Source organism: Gallinula chloropus, assembly GCF_964237585.1.
Source record: "Gallinula chloropus genome assembly, chromosome: 1".
NCBI classification, from domain to species: domain Eukaryota; kingdom Metazoa; phylum Chordata; class Aves; order Gruiformes; family Rallidae; genus Gallinula; species Gallinula chloropus.
Window position 1 is genome coordinate 180,072,346 of NC_140085.1, and position 25,709 is coordinate 180,098,054.

General features: G+C 37.9%; 1 protein-coding gene across 2 annotated transcripts in view; it reads left to right on the top strand.

Moving 5' to 3' along the window:
• The window catches only part of NAA16 (N-alpha-acetyltransferase 16, NatA auxiliary subunit), a gene marked incomplete at its 3' end in the record, with an annotated part of 68,127 nt that overhangs the window by 24,842 nt on the left and 17,576 nt on the right, over positions 1 to 25,709 (top strand). For both annotated transcript variants that reach the window (XM_084264511.1, XM_084264510.1), the window contains exons 6-9: positions 3,194 to 3,347; positions 4,791 to 4,910; positions 7,035 to 7,130; positions 10,632 to 10,738. In XM_084264511.1, coding sequence (XP_084120637.1) covers positions 3,194 to 3,347; positions 4,791 to 4,910; positions 7,035 to 7,130; positions 10,632 to 10,738 — 477 coding nt within the window. The remainder of the gene's footprint in view (positions 1 to 3,193; positions 3,348 to 4,790; positions 4,911 to 7,034; positions 7,131 to 10,631; positions 10,739 to 25,709) is intronic.

Here is a 25,709-nt window from a genome sequence, read left to right on the forward strand (position 1 = left end):
GGGTGAAAAGCTAAAAATCCACCCTTGTTTCTGAGAAGTGGGCTTTTTTTTTTTTTCCTAAAGAGCACTGATTAATGAGAGACCAGCACTTACTGAAGGCTCTGTTTTAAACAAGTTAATTAATAAAGTGGGAAGATTAGAAGACTAGAGAAAATGTTGTGTAGTGAAAGGCAGAGATTGTTTGCTGTGAGCAGAAGCTTCTTAGGTGATTCTAGTACAGTTCAGGTGCTGGATTGGGAAGGATGATAGCTGGGAAGATTGCTTAGCGGGGAAATGCAAAGGAGCAAGCGGTGGCAGGAAGCTGAGAAATTCAAGTAAAATAAATCATTCTTTATCACTGACAGTTTTATTCTAATGGCTTAGTTATCATTGGAAGTAGTGAGTTTTCTGTCTCTTGGTGTATCCAGATCCACATTGCCTGTCATCTGAAAGCTGTAAATTAGCCAGATGCATCGTATTTTGGTCGAAAACAGGTTATGAGGTTGCAGACATCACTGCTGGAAGTAGAACAGCCTGTGCTGTCCAAGTGAAATCAAATGATTTAAGTCACGTAAGAATTTAAATTTTGGGAACCAAAGTGTAAAACAACTATGCAATTTGTTTTACTGTTGTATGTCCCATTTTTCCTTTCTTCTTTTCCAGAACAAAATTTTATTCTTAATTTTTATTTTATTCCTAATATCTGCATCAGGCCCACAATTACAGATATGGACAGAAAACCTCTGGAGTTTTGGGGGTCTGCTCTTAGGTATGTTTTGGCTGCATCTTGTCACATTCTTTCAGTGACAGTTATGTTAGGGCATCTACAGTTGTTGTAAAGGTGATTCTTTCTTTTTTTTTTTTTTTTTTTTTGGTCCAGGAGAGGAAGCAATTTAGTGTGAAACGGGAGAAGTGAGTTCAAGAGAAAGTCAGATATTTTGTGTGCAAGAGTCAACTCTTCAGGGAGTGGGGGAGGGAGGAGAAGTAAATGTGTTGTGCAGCTATAACAACGACGTGGAAAATATAGGGTATCTTACACTTTATAGGACAGTCTGACTATTCAGATTAGATACTGGGATTATAAAATGCTTGCCTTCTGATGAATTGCACATTTAAATCATTAGCTTCATGAGATTTCAGAATTTCTTATGAACTTTTCTTAAAATAGCTTTTAAAATGGAGCAGAAGCAAGCACAGCTTCTTGCCTATGGATTTACCCTATGTGTAGCAGAGTATTCACTTGATTTTATGTTTCATAATTTGTTTTGTTAGTCCTTCCAAGCCAGAAGAGCTACAAGAATGTTAATTGATACCCATTTCTTGTCTTACATATATATGTTTTTACGGGCTTTTGGGGTAGTCTTATGTTTTGGAGGCCTAAAACCAATTCATGATGTGCCAAAAAGCTGTTCTGTTACAGAATCACTAGGTTGGAAAAGACCTCAGAGTTCATCGAGTACTTGTGGGATTTAGATGTGTATTGGAAAGGAGGATATTTTTAATAGGGGAAGTGAAGGAGGAAGAACTAAGTTGAGGCTCTGCAGTTTCGGTTTTGTGGTATTGCAGTAGGGATAAGCAGGAAGACATGCTTAAATGCATAACCACTGTTGCATGTCTCAATTCTGTGAAGCAATTAAAAATACTTTCCAGGTAATGATGTTTCAATTAGTGACTTCCCATATTTAATATGTGGAAATGGGAGCTGCAGGTAGAGGAAGTATACTTTAAGAAATAGGTAGGATATCATGCAACCCACTGACTTTATAGTCTTGTTCCATTAGCCATCATTTGTTACGATGTGTTAACAGTTACCAAAATTGAATGCAGTTACTTTCAGCTCCAAAGCTGATGTTCATTTCCAGTTACACACTTCTTTACAATATCTTATTTAGTTACATTGTTTTTCTGAACATTTAACTAACAACAACTTGTTTCTAAAAATTCACAGTACTATAAAAGCTGTCACTCAGAATTGAAAGAGCATGTAAACAGAAGTGTTAAATCTCATAGAATTCATCTGTGCTTAGGGGAGGGAAGGGCTGGAAGTAGTGGTTTAAAACGGGATTCTTTTAAATGTGAACGTTAATTTCAACTAGTTATTTTTGGTTTTTTTTTAAATTAAATTGTGTAAGTTCTTTAAAGAAGACAGAGCAAAACCTTTACTAAAGGAACATAAAAGTGATAGTAAACTGGTGACTAATGTGATTTCAGTGTGTTGCTTGCTCAGGAAGAAACAAAGTATGTATTGTCATCGGAAAGAATCATTATCACTTACCAAGGTCTGCTGCTTCCCTATTAAAATAGTCATGTAGGCTGTAACTGTCATGCCTATGACTGCTATTCAGGCAGTGTATTTCACATACTGAACTGTTGTGTAGATCTGCTGGGCATTGTTTGCAGGCTTCTGTGTCTGGTCTCTGAAATTCTTGTAATTTATTTGTAATTGAGGTAGCTTCTGTGTGTATTAGTCGAGAGCATTTGGTGTGAAATAATTGTTAACTCTGGCAAGACTTCTCATTGCCTGAATACGCTTCAGGGAGTTATCCCTAGAAAGGAATGCTTTTCAGTGTCACCCTGTTTCAGCGGCTGGCGTGTCACTGGAAGGTAGATGACACAAGTTTTCCCACAGTCCTAGGTATGCAGCAGGCAGCAGACCTCAGAATAATTGCTGCTTGAAGGCACTCTTTGTATGCTTGTGGGCTGTGCTTTCTGGGGGATTGAAGTGTAGTACAGAGAACACCTGGTTAGACAGAAAGCTCTGGCCCGTATTCGGGTGGTTCATTGCGCTTGGGAATAGTTTGAGCTAGAAGTTTTGGTATGCTGCAAATGAATATTGTGTGTGATATCCCAGGAACCTGTTCCAGAACTTAGGTGGTTGTGGAGTACATGGAGTTCTTCAGATGAAAACCACTACAGAGGTCTTTGAAAATTTTCGTGAATTGTATGGGAGCAGGCAAGGATTCTGGTTTTTAATTGGCTCACCATAGTGATAGAGAGAATAGAAATATAGGAAGTCTTTTAAACTGTTCTTTTTCAAAGGATGTCTTGAATGATTTCATTGTGAATAATAGGAGTCTTACATTTGGAATGTTTGGATGAGTATGTAAATAGACCTGATGTATTCTGTAGCCCAGCTCTTGTGTTCTGTAATACTGTATGCAGGTGAGGTACAGGTAAATGTAAACTAACCTATTGCTTTTTTGTTTCCCCCCAGATTCCTCCTAATAAAATAGATTATGAATATAGTGAACTGATTTTATATCAAAATCAAGTGATGAGAGAGGCAGATCTATTTCAGGAGTCTTTAGAACATATAGAGACATATGAAAAGCAAATATGTGATAAATTAATAGTAGAAGAAATCAAAGGTAAGTCGTTCTTCCCTTGGCCATTTTTTTTTCCTAAAGTTCTGCTTCTAGCTTTCAGATAAGATAAAGCACTAGAAGAAAAACCGTGTGGTATCTTTAATTTCAAACAGTTCTTCCAGGGGAAACTGCTAACACCAGATTTACAATGTTGTGCTCAAGTAATTTGCCCTACCAAAGTGCATAGTGGATGCAGGTAGTTTGACTTGGGTTGACACAGGAACAGAGGAAATCTCAAGAGATACTGTATTTGGGCATACATTAACATTTCTGTAAATCAGAGCTAGTATAACCCAGTTTTACTGTTTATAGTACAAACAACATTGTTTTAAGTGAAGCATCACATTTTTCTTAGCTGCTTAAGTTTTCTAACATGCTTACTTGTATTTCCCTGCTTAAGTGCAGACTGAAGTTCACTTCTTTGATTACAAATAACCCACAGTTGTTTTGTGGATTTGAAGTACTGAGTTCTGAATATGCACAATCACAGTGTCATTCCATGTATTCTCTTGCTCCTTCCTTGCACATTTGTGGTGAGTTGACCCTGGCCAGGCAAGTAAGCCCAGCACAGCTGCTTGCTTGCTTCCCCCAGCCTCTTGTCAGGACAGCAGAGAGAATAGGAAGAGCAAAACCAAGAAGACTCAGCGGGTGAAATAGCTTAAGTGAGGAAATGAGGAAGGGAAAAAACACAAGCAAATAACAGAAGTGATGCAAAGACAATTGCTTTCTCACAATCAAATCCTCAGCTAGTCTACGAGCAACGGCCACGTGCTCAAACACACTTTCCCTATAGTTTTTATTGCTGAGTATGATGCTGTGTGGCATGAAATATCCCAATTTGGGTCTGCTCTTCAGGTTTCATTTGCTCCACCTCGGCCTGCTGGCTGTGTGGCTGAGTGGGAGTAAAAAGAGAAAGCCTTGAAGCTCTAGTAGCAAAAACATTGGTGTTATCAATGTTTAGTCTCAAATCCCGAAACGCAGCACTGTATGAGCTCCTGTGGAGAAAATGAATTCCATGTAAGCCAGACTTGGGAAAACAATTCACTTAGTAGCAAATCTGTGTGAAACTGGTTGGTTAGTGCAAAAAATACAGGTGTAGTTAAGTAAACAGCCTGGTAAGTGACATAGCCATGTGTTGGAGTCCTGGAAGGAAGAGTTGCTTGTTTCTTTGATAATCCCTGTAGCTATTTTAAATACTCAGATGCAGACATAAAATAATCTTTGTTTTCACAGGTGTTGAATACTCCAAATTATGTTGAGCTACATGTGTGGTAGCTTCAAGTAGCACTTCTAATAGGCAGTAATGCCTTTTGGAAAATAAAGCCTCTTTTTAAGTATCTACATTAAGTTAAGCCTAATTTTATGCATCTAGTTTTGTAAACTTTACTCACAAGCCCATCAGTGCTTTCTCATGTAATTCACAGTTCTTTACTGTGCTGTTTTTAGGAGAGATGTTACTGAAGTTGGGAAGACTGAAAGAAGCTGGTGAAGTGTACAAGGAATTAATTGAGCGCAATGCAGAGAACTGGCATTATTATGAAGGTTTGGAAAAGGCCCTACAACCTAGTAAGTTAAGATACACAGATATATTGAAAATATGTGTGATTGTAGGATAAAATCCTGTTTGATATGCTACTTGCTTAGGTTAGAAAGCTTTACTTGGCAGAAAATGATGTACCTTCCAATCTTGAATAAAATATAGTTCTGTGTATTATTTTTTTTAAAATTCACTATAAAAAATTCACTGTAACCTTGTATGCATGAAAATGCCAACAGCAAGTGTTCCTCTTGGAGCTAAAGGTGGTGTTTGCTAACATGCTTACATGAAGAACCTTGTCCTGCCACACATGAACTTGGAAACGGAATTGCAGTTCATTCCTATCTAGTAGTTGATTGTCAGATGACCGTCACGTACTGCAACATAAAACTGTCATTCTGAAACCAGTTTAGGTGATACTTCTTTCTGTGGACATGTAGACAAGCAGTCATAGCTATTTCAGTTGGCCTTTTAAAGATTGGCCATCAGGAAAAAAAATTCCCCCAAAAACCCAACCCACCTTAAAGCTGACCCTTCTTTGGAGGAAAGGTGATATATGTGATAAAACTTTTGTTATTCCAATGCTTGTTTACATTACTGCCCTTCTGTCTTTCCAAGAAAATAGCTAATGTCTTCTCTTATTAATTGCTTATAAGACATGTTTTACAGTGGTAACTTTCCCAAGTTGTTTACTGTTTATACAGGAGTGGCTTCCTTGTATTTCACTGTTCATTAATTAGTGGAAATTTTATTGGAGTTATTCTGATGACATCATAAATCATAAGCACACAAGGATATTAATCATAGATATAGCCATGTTATATTTCTCAACTAACTTATAGAATGCTTTACAGTTGGGTTTCATGAGGTCTGGGAGTATGGCTTGTTATTGGGAAATTAAGGTGATTGCATTTGTTAACATATATACAGAGAGCAGTGTTGCTCTTTGAATGGTTTTCCTAGTGTATTCCTAGAGTTGGGCATCATGATTATTGTTTCAGAAAACAGTTTACCCAAGAACTTGATTCTTCTGTTTATTATTATAAATGTTAATGAAAATGTTTTGTTTCTTAACAAAGAAACAATCCAGTAGTTTGACATATTAAATTCCTGTGTAGATTTAAACTGTACTAATTTAAAAAACTAATAATGCTACTTTATTTTTTTAGGTGGTCTTAGGACTATTTCCTCCCCCATGGTAAGTTCTGGAGCTCCAACTTGTGACTTCAATTAGGGCTTTTATATGCTTTAGTTCCAATCCAAACATTATTTTAGTATAACTCTTAGAACTCTACATCTCTTGGAGCCACTGGGTAACATATTCCCCCCCCTTCCCCAACATCTGAGCTCAGTGACAAGATAAATTGTTTTTCTTCTGAAAGGAAAACATATGTTTATTAAATATATACTGTCATAGTCTTGATCTGTAAATTCAGTTTTATTTAAATTGCTTGATGAATTTAATATTTAAGCAAAATTGGTATCAATGATGTGAAAAATGGTATTTCAAAACAACAGATTAGTTTTATTTAAGTTCTAACCACATTGGAGCTCCAAAGCATATTATGGGGGAAAGGGGAGGAGTGGGAAGAAAATATTAGACAAAAATAAAGCTACTCAAAAATTAAGGTATAAGGATTTCTGGTGCTCAGTACTTACACTGGCAGTATTGTGCCCTGTCTTTGCTGCCACCGGGGGACCTGTATTAGAGGCATGCGTGTATGGTATGCTCTTTGTGTACCTGTGATTGGAAACACAGTGTGTTTCTCCCAATGCTTTAAGTATGTCTGAAACAGATGCATAGTGGAAAGCAGTTAATTGAAGCTATGAATGTCAAACTACTGTGTGAATGGGTCTGCACAGTGTGTAACTGAAAGAAACCGAGCTGTAGTGCTGTGTGATTGAACGTGCAAGGTGATAGTTCTGTTGGCAGCCTGTCCATAGTGATTAATGGTGGCAGTTGTGTATTGTATGTACAGTGTGTCTTCAGTACAGTTTTACACAGTATTGTTTGATTGGAATTGAAATGTTTAAATTGTTCCAAATCCAAACTGTTATAAAGAGTCTAGCTAAATTCTCAACAATTAAAAAGACTTAGAAGAATAGATTTTTTAATCTCTGTTACTTATATCTATTATATTTACTGATAATAGGCACTTTAGAAGAGAGGCTTCAGATTTATGAAGAAGTTAGTAAAAGACATCCCAGAGCAGTTTCACCTAGAAGATTACCTTTAAACTTTGTTTCAGGTAACAAGTTGCATATCTGTTCTGTAATAGTTTTTATTTTGTTTCATTTTAAGTTTTCATGAGGCTGTTGAATGTGTGTTTAATGCCTTTTAGTACATGTGTGCAAATCAGATGCATTTTTCTTGGATTTAGACAAAATTATTTGTTATGTTCTAGAAATTGGTTTAAAAAGTTCATGTGCTCTAAGGTGTTACAAACTTAGGTGGTTTGTATTGATAAAACTACAGTAGAGAAAGGTATATGGGTTTATAAATTGTTGGAATTCTTGTACGTGATTTTTTGGCATGATGCAAGTTAAAAGGAGATTTGAGTTATGCTTGAATTAAGGGTGTAGGAGGTGTGAATAACACCCCTATACTTTTAATGTATATTTTAAAATAAATAATTTACATCTAGTTTCAGTGTTTATGCATGTGATGATCCTAATAGCACAGGACCGAAGCTTTTCCGAAGTCTTTGTACTGATGATGTACCAAGTCTATTTGTGACTGAATATTTTGCTGGGTGTGCAACCATTAGAACTTAAATCTACAACACAAACTAATTTTGTGCTGATAATTTTATAAGAGGAATAAAAGACAGGTCTACATTGTTATGTAGCAGAGATTATTTTATTTATACTTTCATAGTTGGGCTCTTGCAGTGACCTGACCTTCCTTTCAAAAGTTGTTTTGAAATACTGTGCACAAATAAATATTCTCTCCAGAGCTGAGGGTACATTAACACAGAGAGTTGTGAACTTCCAGTGTAGAAGGAAGGAAGCAAAATCAAATGTCAACCCCCCCAAAAATACATACTTGGTATGTAGATCTATAACCACAACTCCAGTTGAAAACTTTTGGAAAAAAAAAATGAAGTACCTAAGAATTTTGTGACACTTGATATTGAACTTAAGTTCAGTTGCGAACTCCCAGCATATCTGCCCATGCTTTTAACTTCCTGAGGTTAGTTTTTAGCACCATGTTTGTGGTACATTTAAATGCTACAGAGCACAACTAGTCTTCTGCTCTGTAGTTGCTCCGGAATCTGCGTGTGCATAGACCTGTCTTGTGTAAAATCACAAGATTTGAACTGCTGCAACTCTTGTGCCTTAATCCTAGATGTTTTGGTTTCTTTGAAGATGCAAGGGCAAATTTTAAGGCAGTTGAGCTAGATTTGAAAAGCTAAGGGACAAGTAATTGGTTTTCTTCTGTTATAAAATTGTTTATGATAATGTGTGGCAAACGAAATAATTTACAAAATGCTTTTCCATTTGTTGTGTGTGTTGCTGTTCACTTAATTTCACTGCATGTTTTGCACTAGGCAAACTACCTTAACTGGCAATATGTTTTCACAGCTACTGTTCTTTTAAAAGGAAGCATGTTTGGTAATAAGGATTAGTTATTCCTGCTACAGCAAGCAGGAATGTAAATGAAGGCAGTGTTTCCTAACAAAGAAGAACTTTGCTGAATAACTGAAACACAAGTTTTAAATCCTGTCAGACTTGTATCAGTTGTGGATGTGTAAGACTGGTTTTGATCTACTTAGGCCTGCATCTGTTTACTAAATGATCTCTTGTGTTCATAAGTACAGCAGATGAGAAATCCTGTTGGCAAAAGTTAATAGTAGAATGTCAAAGAGTAGAAATGAACTTTTTTGATGATTTCAAGAGGATAGAATTTTCTTGTGCTTAAATGAGGCCTGTGTGGCCACTTCCTGATTCAGAATTGATTTAACATACAATAAAGTGCAGGTTTGTATGAAAAGGACAGCCCTTCCCAGGCTTTGTAATGTGTTGCATCTTAATAACCTTGTATTTCATACAGATCAGCTCCTTGATCCAGATAGAAACCACCTTTATAGAGGAAGGCTGTTACAATTAATTTTCAGACTGATCAAAGAATGGGGGGCCAGGGGGTTGTTGAAGTCTGGCCACCCAGTTCTAGGTTTGTTTATGCTGTTATGAACTGATTCATTGTTCCAGTGAAAGACTGGTTAGGTCTTTTCTGTGCCTCAGACTAAATTTTGAGCTTGTCTTCATGACATAAGTGGGTGCCTAGCTGTATGTCATGTATTTTTCAGAACTTGTTTAAAAGCTGTCTGCTTTCTATAAAAAAATACATAATAAAAATTGAATCTTCCTTTCCTAAATTCTGAATTACAATTCTTAAATCATTCCAACTTATGTTATTGATGGAACAGAAGAAACAGAGGTGACTTTTTTGTCATGTAGGGGAGTTTCTTGTGGTGCAAGGCGAAAGCAAGTTGTATTTAACCTACCTGTAAGGAATAATATGCTTGTAGTCCAGTTATAGGACCCCATCCACAGGTGGTAGGAGTCTCTATATATAGCAGTTCAGTTTTGTACAGCGAGGGAAGACGATAAGGAGCTTTGTTAGCCTCAGTAATTGTTCTGATAATGAGTGTAGGATTTGAGAATTCATGGAGTAGTATCTTAATTTTCTGAATATCTGGAAACTCCTGTTAATCAGATACCTTAGTGCATCATTAATTGAAGTTCGCTTCAACAGTTTTACATCTATGTTGGCATTGTGATGCGCACTACTTCCTTGTTTCAAGACTTGGAGAAGTCCACAACAGAGCAGGCAGTGAAATACAGCAATTTCACCACTAAGCAAAGCAAACAAATCCTATAAAAATTAAACAAACAAACACTGAAATTTCAATAACCAAACACAACCACTTCTCATCACAGGAATAAGAACATAAAAGCCAGCTGTATGTTTCCTGACTGGATATCTTTCCATTCCTGCTTTGCAGCTTGTTGGCATTTTTTTTTTTGAAACAGCCTTTTTCAGAAAAGTGGTGTACTGCAAGGACTATAATTTTGACCTGAAAACATAATTAAATCAGACTTCTAGCTTTCTGCCAGTATATTTTAATAGAGATGATTCTGATATGGTGCTTATCCTTCTGAAACCCAGTCTTCTATTCTGTTTCTGATTCCAGAAACAATCATATTATCATCGGAAGTCATGTCCTACTCCTAAAAAATAGGACTAGAAGAGAGGTAGAGGGTTCATTTCATCCATCCTTCTTCCTCAAAGCAGGATAATTTATATCTGCACTATTCCTAACACACATTTGTCTAACTTAATCATAAAAACTTCTAATGATGGAGCTTTTACAAGATCTCCAAGGTAATCCATTCAAGTGCTCAGTTATTGTTACCATTATATTTTTTCCAATGTTTGTTTAAAAAGTCCTTGCTACATCCTCTGTAGCCAGCACTTAATACTTCCTCTTTTTAATACCCTTTACAGGTTTGAGGACTGTTACCATGTCTTTGTCAGCAGTCTCCTGAACACTAGCAATTTAAGCATTTTACTCTGATCTCATTTTTTCTTTAATCTGTAGTGTATTAGCATCTTAAATAACAGGAAACATAAAAACTTTTAATTGTAGTTTCTCAGTTACTCCGTTATCCAGAGTTGCACAGCAATTAGTGCTTATATTTATATAACACTTGTAATCACTGACCAAATACACTTTTGTTTCTAGGTGAAAAATTTAGAGAACTAATGGATAAGTTCCTGAGGGTTAACTTCAGTAAAGGCTGCCCACCCTTGTTTACCACTTTGAAATCTTTATATTACAATCCAGAAAAGGTAAAATTTAGAATTTATTTGGTTTTAATAAAGTCTTCTATATTGAATTTCTTTTTTTGTATAGGTTTTCCTGTAACTTACTATTAACTGCTGCTGAACTTTTTTCTCCGTAAAGTGCTATTTTGTCATAGATGAATGATCATTTGATGATGCTTAGTATGTATGAAACCACTGCTGTAGACAGTTGATGTCAAAATGCTTGGAGTTGGATTGGTGCAGAATACACTGAAGTACTTAAAATCAAAGATAATAACTTTATTTTTGTGTGGTTTGAGTGCAAGTGTGTCAGGATTCTTTCAGCTTATGGTTTATGATGTCACCAGAAGCCATGATTTTAAATTGTCACACAGATGGCTATTGTTCTCCACACATTTCTGAACTGCAGGAATAAATATTTACCACAAAGGCTTGTTTCCCATTTTAGTCTCTGGCTAAAACATTAGTGGCTAATTTTTGCACTTCTTAACTCTCACAGTTTTAGCAAAACTGTCACATTAGAACTGTTGTTTCAAATGTAGCTATTTGTTCCAGGCTTGTCAGTCAGATATGATAAAAACAAGTTCTCATATGAAGCATGTCACTAAAATGTGTAGAAATTACAGTAAAAGTCAGTCTATTCAGACATTGCTGTCTTTGGGTTTTTGTGTAACTATAGTGGACCAAAAGGGTCTTCAAAACTAAGACGAACTTTTAACACACAAAACAAAACCTAGGTATTCTGATCCATTCATGACTAGCTAAGAAGTGTTTTTGTAGCTGGAAAAGCCCTAAATAAACAATGCAGCCTTTCAGCTGGAAGTGGGTATTTCCTCTGTTGGACTAAAATTACTGTTCTTTCCAACAGTCTCTTTGCTTGTTGTCATAATGTGAATTTTTCAATACATTCTGTTTGGAGAAGGTACTGTGTACTGTGTCTCCTCTCCATGGTTGATACAATTTTGGTAAATTCTGGGACCATCTATTGCACAAGTCTTTCTGCAGTGCTTACTGCTAATGCATACTTTTCAATGTATGCATTTTTCTGAAAGTTGAAATTTAAGTGATGATACACTGACTATCTAGACAAAATTACAGTCAGTACCATGGAAGCTTTACCTCTGCTATTTGAAGTATGGAAAAACTAGGAGTTAAAATTTCCAAATAAACTATCTTGTGAAGAGATTTCAGCATTTTGGTTTTGACATGATGGGTAAAAAAAATGAGGAGTACCATGTTTCAGTGCTGACTAGTCTGGAAAAGTCTCTTGCTGCTAGTTATCCTCATTGTATCAAATCAGTGCTGCTTGGAACTACTACCTTAATCCTAAAAAGTGATTACAATTAAGAGCCTCACAATTTATGATTATGCTGGTGATTGATTGTGCTGCTAACTTGTGCAAAAGCCTTTTCCTCTTCTTGCTTGTCCTCCTTCCAGGAGAAGGTCTCTTTCACGTTCCGCTTGGTTGGGTTTTTGTGTAACTATAGTGTAACAGAAGGGCCTTTGAAACTAAGACTAATTTTAGTCTCAGATAATTGGTTTTAGAGCTGCCAGAATTTAGGTATTAGAGGGTGCTACATCTTACAGGCAAATGTTGGACTTCGGTATCGAACCTGTCTAAGTTGGCAGTTAATTACTGGTATATTTTGACTGGAAACAGAATTGTGGTCAGGATCATGACATCCCTCCTAGACAATACCTAGGAAATCACTGAATCCTCTACAAGTTCACAGTGAACAGTTCCCAATTTATTTCTTTGGAAACAGGTGTAATTTGGTGTAATCAACTGCAGCTACATTTTGAAGGGGCATAGATAGGAGGATTTAATGAAAGAGATGGTACTTAAGCCTAAAAAGTTCCTTCTTTCTGAAACGCCACGTGGGGCTGGGCTCTTCCATAAAAGGTGGCTTTGGGACAAAAGGTGAAATAAGCAATATTTATATAAAGAGAAGTTTTCTATTTGTATGTACTGAACTCAGACAGCAATATTTCACATGTAGGAAAAGAAAATACCATTTTTTTAATACCTGTAAGAATATAAAGGAATAGCATGATGGGAGGGTGGGGAAGTAATGTGGCTTTCCTTGCTCAGTGAAGGATTAAATTTCTCAGTAAATATCTCTAACCAGTTTAATATGAAGAGCACTTTCTACTACCTTAGTGGGCAGACCAAAAGGTAATATGGCAAGGTGCTGATTCCAGAGGAAATCTTCTCCTCCATTTGGAGGGGGCAAAGGGGAAAAAAAAGGTGGTTATACAGAAGGCAAATGTTTGTCAAATGGGTTCAGGAAAATGTTTGCTATGTAAGTGCTAGGAGTTGGTACTTCACACTAAATGTGTTTAGTAGTTCCTGATGTATTTTGATTTAAACAGATTCTAGTCCACTAACACTAGTTAGTCTTCAGTGAAATGGAGCTTCAGGTACACAGAACTGCAAACCTCTAGGACTTGCCTAGATCAAAGTGAAGACTGGTCAGGGAGGTTTATGAATGACTCCAGATACCAAGGTTAGATGTTGAAAGTTGTACTTTGTATTCCAATGCAGACATTCTTATGATAGACCAGATTTACTGTACTTACAGAAGTTGTGGAAGTAACATCAGAAAATAAAGTGGGGAAAATTCTGATTTTTGGTCTGTTTAGGGAGTTAAAGTTCAGCTCTGATTTATGGTCATCACCTGGCAGTGTTTTAGTATGTTAGCACTGACTTCTTCATCTTTTAAGCAATTTAGGAGTTTAAAGTGTGAATTCCTCAACAAATGAGTGATTAAATCCACCAAGAGTATACAGAGGAACCTTTAATTTACAAGTTGGCTGAACATTGCATTTAACTCTGCAGCTTTTGTTCTGAGAACTGTTGGACAAAATCCGTCTCTGGTTATATTCTTGCATATTTGCTAGATTGAGTTTGTTCTAGGGAGATAAGTTTGTCCAACACTTGACTGAATTTCTTGTTTAGTTACTTGAAATCTTATCTGAGACCTCACTGGAGAGCAATAAACTGTGACTAAATAAAGGATTCTGGGGATGGAGAATGTAGTCCTTTTGTTGTTGTAACATTTCCAGGAATAGGGAAGGAAAAAAAAGAGAATTATCTTTGCATGTCATAAAGGGTGTATTGTGTTCCTGCATATTTCTGCTTTCAGGTAGTTTTCAGAATATTTGATTAAATATAGTTCTTTTGTGCTGAGAACAATGTTTAGCAAAATAAAAAAATTGGTATGAGTGTCATCTGATAAAAAAGATGGTTGTGAGAGAGCTTCTCTAGCTATTTTCATGGTGGGTTTTTTGGATGGGTGAATTATTTTAGGCAGATTTCAAGAACTTTCAGCTTGGTTGTCTCCCAAATTCTCTGGAATGTGTTTAACAGTCAAGGAATGACAATAAGTTCCAGGTTCAGGCATGCTAAATTAGGTCAGTGGACTTAGAGAACTGTTCAGTTTACCACTGTGTGTGGCTTCTTTCATAGGATCAGTTGATCAAGGCTACTTTTGACTGTGCTAGGCAGATCTGGTAGATCTGTTTTGACTGTAGAGGGAGCAAAGGCACCTACATTACAGTTACCTAAATATAGATGTCTGAATCTGAAGGTGTCTGCTGTGTCTCCCATCTGTTTCGTGGGGGTGTGTTGGAAAGTGTTTGTACTTGTTCCCAAAGTATCTATTATATGAGGCATTTCATATCTATGAAACTGTAACATTGAGCAAGCTTTAGCTGTGCTTCTAGAGAGAATTAATGGCTGTCCCATCAAAAAAAAAAAAAAACCCAAACCAGAAATAACTGTAGTGCTAAGTGTGTGGAGAGGGTGTCCTGTTTCCAGCTACTGAATTGACATTTGTTTACATGCTTGTGCAAATATTAAGTGGAGCAAGGTGTGGAGCATGACTGGTGCTTCATCACTTTCTAAAGAAAATGCTTTGCTTTGATTCAGGAGAAAAGATTTTTTTAAAAAATCTTCCTTTTTACTGAAGATCATCTGGGTGATGTTACAGCAGGAAAGACATCATAGTGGAATAATATAAAGATAATTTTTCCACTTAACCTTCTTAAGATTTATTTTTTTTATTACTGGAAGGCACTTTTTTCAGCAACTAAAGGCATGAGGATTTGAAATCTGCTCAGTAAAGAAAGATTGTAGCTGCTTTGCTTTTTGGCACTTGCAAAGACTTTTCTTTTGAGGTAAGAGTCTTTTCCAATAAGTCTCTAGCAAGTTATTGTGTGCTTTATATTATATTATGCAATCCATGTTCCCTAAAATTCTGGAGCAGAAAAAAATCCTCTGTGTGTGCTCCTAGTGTCTGGTTTGTGATTTACAGAGCTTTGACTGTACAACTGGATTGGAAAGGAAACTGTTCAGGATTTGCTGTTGGCTTGAGAAGGTGACAGATGGTATGGTGAAACCTCGAGGCTAAGCAGGTTAGCTGGGTGTTTCATCACTTAGCAATATTGTTTGTTAACTTCAGAGGGTGAGTTGTTAACCCACTGAGATTTGAGATAATTGTTTCTAAGATACTTAGGCAGACTTTAAGATAACTTTGCAGGCTGATAGAGAGGGTTAAGCTTGCTTTGCTCTAAATTACTGTACATGCTTCTGTAAGAAGATCTAGATTCTATAGTCCTTCAAGACTTAGAAGGCAGTGATCTGACTAATGTTTTTGTCCCTGGTTTTGGAAGGGAGTTATCCAATAAATTGTTTAATCCTTCAAAGCTCTTCAAACAAGGTTGTGATTCTAAAGGTTTTGTGCCGTTATGCTACTGTAAGAATTATGTGAACTGTCCTTTGACTGTGTCTTCCTCTTTGGCAAACCACCTAAAGGAGCTAGCAGTAGTAGAGTGAAGGGTGAGAAGCTTGAAGAAATGGAGCTAGCAATTGTCTGTCTTCCCAGAAATTGTGTTGCCACTTTAACTTGGATCAAGTGTATTGTGCTGTGGATAGAGCTTTTGATCATTAAAATGCTCTTACTAAAAAATCCTCATGCTAGCTGTTCAGTGTCCTGACTGTATTTCTATACCATGTTGTAGCTTAAAATCACTCTAATATTGAAATAAGAAAAATGGGGTGTTAAATTGCAGGAAATACTGGACAAAAGCCAGTTGAGAGATGGCATTTATTTTCTCACTTGCTATAGTATTGGCAATGGATTTTTCTACAGGTAATGTTGACGCGTAAGGATATGCTGTGTAAAGAGTTCTTTTTGAAGTGATAATTGTTTTTAATCACTTGTAACTTGCTGTACTGGTACATCACCAGTTTGTGTCCTGCTAACTGGAAAAAAAAAATAGATCAGTTAGAGGTTAAGAGACCCTCAGACCAAACTTTACTGTATTTTTCCAATGTGTTTCATTCAAAACAACCTTGTAATGCTGTATAGACTATGATCAGTGGGGTATCACTGTTGATACTCAGCGATGTCAGTATGTTTCAGATGACTCTTGAAGTAACCAGTCTTGCAAAGAAACTGGTTACATCTTTCTTCTATTCATTATATGGCAGCCTCTATAGAAAGACTTAAACAGCCTGAGGCTTTTTATACATGATGAAGGGTCGTAAAGTGTCTTAAATAAAAGGCAAAGCTCACAAATGTAAAAAAGTATTGACTGGGTTCTACTTCCCTCTTAGAGTTTGGGAAAGGAAAAGAAATGGCAGGTCTGAACAAGAACTGAGACTTTCCTATACAGGTTACTGATATTACAGAACAGACCTGCATTCTGAGCTCGTTATATCTCAGATGATCTTGTAGTGTCTTGTAAGGACAGCATGTTTGACTCAGTGTGGCAGTTAGCCGTTTTAGCAACCCAGAGTTAGCTCTGAGTCCTCAGTATAATTTAGAGGAACTTCTCTCCTATCAAGCAAGGATGGGGGAATAGCTCTTACATGTAACAAAGCAGTGGCGAGCAAAATGCAAAAACACCCTAGGTGTCTCTTCAGAAAATTAAGTTCTCAGTTTCCTGCATAAGCTGTTGCAGCCATGCATGTTTGGCTCAGTTGATAATTTCATTAGTGTATTTTATGCAGCATGATTTTACCACAGTATGGATATGAGAAGAGTATTTTTGATGGGTTTTTTGTGGTGGTTTTAGGTAGTTACTATCTGTCATTCAGAAACAATTTGCTCTTCTCTGTCAAAACCAGAAAATTTGATCTTCAGAAGAATGTGCTTGAATCTAAGATAAAATTTTAGTCATCTGCTTTGATGTATGGCTGCTAAGTTGAAGGAATAACTCAGATCAGGAAAATATGATTATAGACTTGCGTGTTTCTACAATTTGTTGTTGAATATATGATTTGTTGATTGTTTTATGTATTAAAACAAATGCCAGTATCTTCTGGTTCTCTTCAAGAATATGGAACTACTACAGAGATTTCACGGTAAACACGTGTATCTTGGCTACGAGTTCAGTCACCTTCTCAAACACCAAGCCTGTGCCTGTTTGTACAATTCCTCTTGAAGCATGCTCTTGGTTCTGGCTGTTGTTTGAGACACCAAGAGGGAACCCCATGAATGTCCAACTGCTCTGCAAAACTTTCAGTTTGTTCCGTGTTTGATTGTTTCTTGGTCTCCCCTGTCTCCTACCATGCCCTGTTAAATTTATTTGGATAATTTCTGTCACAGAATGAAAGAAGGGAAGGCACTCTGTGCCAAACCCATCATGCTGGTGTTTACACTAAATCTGCAGTTTAATCTGTACTCTTCATGCATCAAATCTGTGCCTTTAATTGGCAGATACAGCAAATGCCTAGTCTTCCTGGGAGGAAGACATGTCCCAAGCAGGTACTTAGTAGTTTTGGGGGCTTTTTCATTCTCAACCTGCATCTTCCCACAAACATCAGATATGGTGATACTTGTGTTTCTGTCTTCTAGGTGTCATTCACTCTGCTGATAGGGCTGTTAGACCAGAAGGCGGTTTTAAGGCATCTGCATGTATTCTGTAATCGGCTGTACAGCCAAATGGCAGTGGATTGCTCATCTGATGCCTAGTGCGCTTGGTCCTGTCTCAATGATACTTAAGTTTTTTCTCTTACACCATGTGTAAGGAGTGCATTCCTGTTACATGTCAAGGAAGAGCAGGAGATAACAATAGTCAGTGACTCCATGGACAACTTTCACTTTACCCCCATAACACCAAACTTCCCCCAAACTAGGACATAGTGTTGTGGTCAACAGCAGGAAGTCCAACTGGTGTCCCCCAGCAGCTAGTATCAGGAGCCAGTAGTATGTATCACCTTTGTTAGTGACTTGCTAGAGGGGTACATTCTTCCCCATCACAGCTTTGCAGATGATACAAAACTGGGAGGAATGGCTGGTATGCAAGGGGATTGTGCTGTCATTTAGAGAAACCTTTATGAACTCTAATATGGGCTCAAATGAAGCTTATTAAAGGGAAATGCCAGGTCCTGCACCTTAGGAGGAATAACCTCATGCTCTAGTATAGGTTGTGGACTGACCAGCTGTAAAGCAGCTTAGCAGTAAAGGCTCTGGAGGTTCTGCTAGACGGCAAACCAAACATGAACTAGCCTCTGGTAAAGCTGGTCAACAGCATCTTGGGCTGCATTAGTAAAACCACTGCCATGAGGTCAAGGGAGGTAATCCTTCTCCTCTTCTTAGCCTTGGTGAGACACAGCTAGAGTGCTGGGCCTAGTTACAGGTCTTGCTGTACAAGAACTACATGGAATAACTGGGAAGTCCAAAGAAAAACTATGGTGTTGATAATGAGGCTGAAGTGTCTGGTGTATGAGAAGCTGAGAGCAAGGGCTGTTTAGCCTGGAGAAGGAAAGGCTTGGATGGGGTCTTACATGTATAAGTATCTAAAGGCAAGAATGAGAACCAAAAAATCAAAAAAAAAAAAAAATAACAACAGTGCTTCTTAGTGGTGCCCAGCGAACAGGTATGGTGTTATTTAAAATAGAAGAGAATATTTGAGCAAACAAAAAGACTTTTATCATGGGGGTTGTCCAACTTAGGAGCAGGCTGTCAGAGGGATAATGGAGTTGTCATCCTTGGAAATAGTTAAAATGCGACTGGACATGTCCAGGAGTAACGTGCTTTAGCTGACCCTGTTCTGTAAAGGACTGCTGGACACTAGGCAGTCCTAGTAGAGATCTCTTCCAGCATTAATCATTCTTGCTGGGTTTCACCTTCAAGTCTAGGATCAGCTTGTAGCCACTGGCTTGCTAGCCAGTCTGCAAATGGTACTTTGTTATTGGGCTAAATGTGTGTTATGCAAGTCTGGCAACACGATAGCAAACGGTGTAGAAAGGCCCAATAAAACCAGACATGCTTGTATGCGTCAGTGCCTATATGCAGAACCTTTGGGATCCCTACTCTGGCTACTGTTTGTTTGGAATCTTTGGTTGTGATTGTTTGGGCTTTTCTTTTAATACTTGTTTGCCAGCATAGCCCTCCTAGAATTTCTTGTTGCTCCCTTTTTGGACCACTTGAAGGGAAAAAGAGATGCTTGTCACATCTGAAAGGTCTGCCTTTCAGAAATGATTTAACTTCCAGCACAGGTGAATAGCTGCAGACTTGCCTTCTATCAGGTTAAATGTCAGTACACGCATGGTTCACCACACATGAAGTGAAGCATCTATAACTGCTGCTTCAGGGTAGGCACTTGCCAAAAGAGCAGATTTGTTTATTCAGGAGTGAAATGGGGTTAGACTGATGATGCTATCCATAGATCTGAAAGGATCTAATCATTGTTTTGGTACAGTCCTCCATTCATCATTCTTGATTTGAAGCCCTCAAAGTGGCAACATATGGCACCCTTCTTTATTTCCCTGATGTTCCACAGCGCAAATTGTAACAGACAATGCAAGAGTCATGTGTGTGGTGTTTTGGCAGTGATCACCCGATTATAATCTCACATGAAGAGAAAGAGCTGTGCAAAGAATACTTTCAGCTCCTTAGAAATCAGTAGTCACTTGGCCAAGCTGTTGATGTAGGTGGTCATTGAAGTTGAGCTTGTCCTTATTTAGTTGGTGAAGGAATAGTAAAGGAAGAGATACTGATAAAATTCTGGTGAAGTTATTGCATCTAGATAATGTCTGAGTTCACTTTGAGTAGTTTCCTGCTGATAGAGACAGTTTGTTCCAGCAGACCTGCTAAGGTTTGTGATGTTATACAGCAGAGACTGTTGGTGTGACACAGTGGTGGGGTCAGGGTCTGTATGCCATGCTTCTACTCTTGGCTTCCTTTGGTAATGCAGAACTGGAGGTGCTCAATGGAGCTGGTGCCTGTAATGCTTGACATATGCCATCTGCTAGGTTTTAAATGAGATACTGTATTTCGGACATCAGTGCTCCAATTTTTAATGATTCTTACTTACAGTCATCATCCCTTCCCATACTCTACAGTGCCACCTGCAGTGGCCTATAATTAAAGAGAAAATGGGCTTTTACCCCCAGATACCCTGTTCTGAGAGGTGGTGACACAAGTTCCATGATCTGCCATCTTCACCTTAGAGTTTAAATTTATGTAAATTCTGCACCAGAAAAGTTCATGATCTTTTTATATTCTGTGTGTTGAAGATGAGAATGACAGGCACAGAATTTGTAGGACTCCAGCAGCTTCTGCTACTCAGGGAACTGAATGATGAGTGTATGTATGTGTGTTGTGCAGTTCAGAAGGGATTGTCTAAGGGCCCTGACTCACGGATGGAGCGGTTCATGTTCCCAGCTGCCTATGCCATCTTTGTCATTCAGTTGCCACTTCTGCTGAAGGAACAGCGCAGGTGTTGGAGTGTCACTTTCTGAATCTGTACAGCTTCAAATTTGTACTCATTTTTGGTTTTCTTACTGTGTTGTGCTGTTTAGCTAAAAGTGCAGCTGCTCAACAAACCATTTCTGCAGCAGCAGTCTCTAAGAGATGGGTGGCTTGAACATGTGAAAATACAAGGCACTAGCTGTCCTCACTTGAAAAATCCACCTGCATGATTTAGGAAAAATATTTACTTGTGGCTGATGTTGATAGAGTGTTTTGAAGAACTATATATAGTTACTTCTGGTAAAAGTAGTTTCATTTATTCAAGAACATAATTTGAAATACGTGCTTCCCATAATGCTTTTGGAGGTTTATTCACTTGCCTTTCTTCATCTTGCCATAAAATAGTAAACTTCTTTGTCATCAATTCATAAGTATACTGTGGAGGTAACTTGCATTTTAAAGTTTGTCACTTTTAACCATGGACTAAGTAGTAAGAATTGTAGGTGACTTACTAAAATGATCTAATTCTAAGGAAGTGAGATAGAGCATCTTCTGCTATCCTCCCATATAATAAAAAGGCAGCTTCATCCTACATGAGGCAACTTGTGTGTTTGTCTCCTGGGGTTTTTTTTACTACCATGGTATTCTGCTTTCCTCTAGAACTTTGGAATGTTATCTAAACAAAATATGCCTTTAAAATGTGAATATAATGGAATTTCTTACTTATGGTTGATACTTCTAAAATAGTGTGAAAAGTTTCATTTTCATGACATGTGGAGCCCTTTGGAGTAACTTAAAAGTATTGCTATATGAATAAAAGGTTTTGACTGAATTTTTACATTCTAAGAAACAGCATTTACAGGAAAGATGCCTTGGCACAACACAGTCTGCGTCTATGTGAAATACTCTGTGGGTGCCCTAATCCCCTTCTGTGGTATAGGAGACTTACTATTTAGCTACTGGGCTTTTTCTTTAATACTACAAGTAGTTGTGCAGGTGTGTTTTGGTTAGTGCCTTAGATTCCGAAGTTCCTTATTAAAATATGGGTATCAGCAAAGTAGCTGTTCTCCTTGACTTCTTTGTAATGCTAAACCTTTACGTAGCCTTCTACATAGAATAGAGCCTTACGAATTTTGTATCAAACTTTGAAAGTTTTAAATAGCAAGTACACTTGGCTATTTAAACTACACTTACCATGTTGATACCTTTGTGTTTGAATAAAATGCACACAGTTGGCATAGTACATCTTTTGTCAGGAAGAAGCTGTAGCCTTCTTGGCGTGTTCAGGAGGCAAACCCTTGTGTTTAGGAGCACGGCAGCGTTGTTGTGAGTCCTGTTGTTCATGCAGCTGTGGCCCTTGGCAGAGTGTTTCTGCTCAAAACTAATAACCTGGAGTATAAGCCATTGCATGGGATGTTGTAACTTACACCTTCTGTCAGCTGCTGTCAAGATGTGTTACAAGTAATCGTGAACAACCTTTTTTGTTCCTCACAAGAGAGAAATCTCAAAATGCTACCTCCACCTAACCCCCAAAAATTCTCTTTGTATTTGAGCAATATTCAGAAATACTCTTTGGCTCCCCATACCTGCTGGTCTCTATAGCCATGAGTTGAAAACCCAAAGAGTGAAGATCTTCAATTAGTCAACATCAAGGTTTGCGTCGATTGTGTTACAGGTGCGTTGGTTGATTCCATTGAAGCTCGACCTTAGTGCACATGTGCCCTTTTTCTGAGTAACAGATTGTGAGGAAATACTGGATGAGAGAAAATGTCTGGCTGGAAGAAACATCAGAAACAACAGTCTCAAAAAAAGGTGTAAGACTGTCTACACAGGAAGGTAGGCTGTCTCCAGTGAAGATATTTCTTTAACCCTTTCAGGAAAGATGGCATTTTCCCCCGATGTGGAAAGCTAAAGGAATTTAAAGAAGGGTGCATCTGGTTTTGTAGTTAGATGCCCTTTGTGAACTACTCTTGAGTTACATAAGGAACTGAAGAACATTAGTTCTGTTACGAATCTCTCTGTGTTAAAAATAACTCTTAAGATCAACCAGGGATAGCCTTTTGTTCATACTGACCCTGTCAGATTGAGTTTTGGAAAGCAGTGTCACTGAGTTAAAATTCTGGGAGGGAAAATCTGGTAAGTGGATGTTAACCAGATCCTGAGTACAACTGGTACATTCATACAAAAGATAGCACTTCTGCTATATAGCTGCATCTCCAGGAGGAGTAAGGGAATTTTAAAGTAAGCGGAGGAAGGAGAAAGTTCACTGTAGATACTACCATGACAGGATGCTTCTACTCTGTAATGGGAGTGGGTAGTGTAAAATAAGTTGATGGCTGACAGTTTGGGTCCCTGATATGATATATAAACCAAGGGCTCACAGGTGTAGTGCTTAGACAACTTTGTCAAGAGAGCTTTTTCATCCGAGTTGTTTACTGCTCCAAATACCCATCTGAAGACCCACCAGAAAGGTTCAACATCTCTGCTCATAGTTACTCCTACTGATGCTCTGCTTGTATGAAACTGCTTTCATTTGTGCAGTCCCCAGCCTTGTCCAAAAAGCTTTCAAAAAACCCATTTGCTCATGAAATTAGTTGTGTGATGACAACAGTGACATCTTAAAGCATTGTTCTGCTTTGAATTCCTTTTCTTAATGAGTGTCTTAAAACTTTCAGTACAGTCTTGTAGTGCTGTTGTTAATTTGTTTCATTGTGTGAACAGTTCCATGACTGGATCGTTAGGAGTAGTAGTAAAACTGAAAGCCAAATGCTATTTTTCTGAATATACTGACATACTGTGGTATAATGCAAGCTTTTTGTTTGGCACTTACTTCTCTAGTATGCTATGGCTTATGTCATACCTCAAGTTCTTAGTCTCGATACGGTACAATAAAGAACGGATGTATTATCTACACCTCACACCTTTAAAACAGGCAGTAAGGTGTTGAGGTCACGTTCTGCAAGCACTGATCATACAGCCCAGGAGTTAAAGCTTCAGGGATGTGTATTTTCAGAAACATTCACTGACCTCAGTCGATGTGGAAAGCTCAGCGTGTTAAAAAATGTGGTTCTGGATGTTTTAAGGCGATATGAAAATGAAAGCAAAAGGATGTCTTGTGCTTGTCATCAGCACTTTACAGAACGTTATCCCATTTCTTTCCAATTTTGTTCCCTCCTTGGTGTGTGTTAAATGAGGCAAGTGCTCTTCAGGGCAAAAACGTGTAACAGAATACTTTATATCATATTGCTTGGTATTCTGTTGCTTTAGGGCAGCTCCTTGACTTGGACCTTAGAACCTGTTTTCTTTAGTGTCATTCAGACATGTTACTGCTGTTAGAATAGCAAGTCTGAGCTCTCCAGTCATCTCTGAATCGTAGTATTTTTGGGATGGAGTGAATGGGGGAAAAAAGGGTAAACTTAACTCCTCAGTGCTCCATATGAAGCGCTCTCCTAGCGCAGCTTTCTGATTCATGACTAACTCTTAAGTCTGTTCCATAAGGCTCTATCATGTCTGTAGCAGTATGTCTGGGGGAAAAATAATATCCCATTTATAGTTTGTTTATCCTTGTGGGCTAATTCCCACATGAAAGATGTCTAATATATTTAAGCAATGTGCTTTTTCTAGAGGTCTGTTTCTGTAGTTGGAACCAACAGATAAATGAGTAGGCTTCTCTGTATGGAGACTTCAGCAGTAGACTGGCATGTTAAATTTCTATACCTTATTTTGAAAATGCAGTGAAAGATCAGTGTTTGGAAGTGTAAAATTAGAAGAAACTTAAAAGTAAAGCCTTTAATAGTCTAGTCCCTAGGTTTTCATTTTAATTTTGTTGTTTAGTTCTGCATCTTGACCAGTATGGTTGAGTGGGACAGTAAGTCTTTTCTGATTGTGGTGTTGCTGTCCTACTGAACTCAAGGTTCCTGCAAAAAGCGTTCTAAGCTGTGTAACTTGTCACTGGCACTTTTTTAAATGGCTAATTTGTGTTCACATCTGTAAAAGCCTGTGGAGAGATCTGAACATCATAGTTAAATTAGTTAATGTTTATGATACAGCTGAAGACTAATATTCATACTTTGAAGTGTAGCCTTGCTATAGCTTTACTATAGGCATTTGCTAAAGTGCATTTGCTGCTCCTGTAGACAATGTACACTTTTATTGACATTTCCTTCAGTTTTTGAGGGAAGTTAAACTTCAGGTTATGTTAAGATAGCTACATGCATGGTTGAATTTGAAAAAATACTTAATTAGCTATAGTTTTATTATTTTCTGAATGGAAAGATGCTACGCTTTATGGAAAAGAATTGAACAATTCTGATAGTATTCTCAAAGTTAAGACCTCACTTTCAAGTCTGAATCCCACATTTTTTCCATTCCAGGTAGTATTATGGTAGTTATCACTGGTGTTCAGATGCCCGAACGGTTTTAGAGGATACTTGAGGGGTATTGCTTTTGAAAGTAACTTTTAAGGAGATGGTTTAATATCCAGCTAGTTACATTTGAAGCACTTAAAATTCATGACTTTCTCTTGTATTTATACTCATCCTACTTAAGACTTTTGTTTAATGTGAGACTGATCTAGTACTTGTAATACTGTTCCACAGCTCCAAAGGTTGGTTGCGGGTGCGAGCTGGAGCAGAGGAAGTTCCATGTGAACATAAGGAGGAACTTTTTTGCTGTGAGGGTGATGGAGCCCTGGCACAGGCTGCCCAGAGAGGCTGTGGAGTCTCCTTCTCTGGAGACATTCAAACCCACCTGGATGCGCTTCTGGGTGATTTAGTCTGGGTGATCCTGCTCTGGCAGGGGGGTTGGACTAGATGAGCTTTCAAGGTCTCTTCCAGCTCCTAATGTTCTGTGATTCTGTAACATTGTATGTTCCATGTGTAAAATAGGTATGCTGTGCCAGTCCTTTCCAAAGCAGCAGTCAGCTCATCGTGAAGAGTGTTCTTCCTGTGACTTGTTTGCTATTCTGCTTGAGTAGTGTGCTCTCTGCAGAGCTGGTGTGGTGAGCAGCTTTCCCCTAACTGTGTACAGCCTCATCAAAGAATAAATTGGAAATGCAAAACTTCTTACATATGGGACAGAATGTTTTCAGTGCAGATGTTCAAGGCAACAACTGGTTTATCATAGAATCATAGATGGTTTTGGTTGGAAAAGACCTTAAAGATTGAGTCCAACCATCTATCCAGACCTACTAAGTCCAACATTAGACCACGTCACCAAGAACAACTACTCTACTCTTCTTTTAAATACCTCCAGGGATAGTGACTCAGTGACGTCCCTGGGCAACCTGTTCC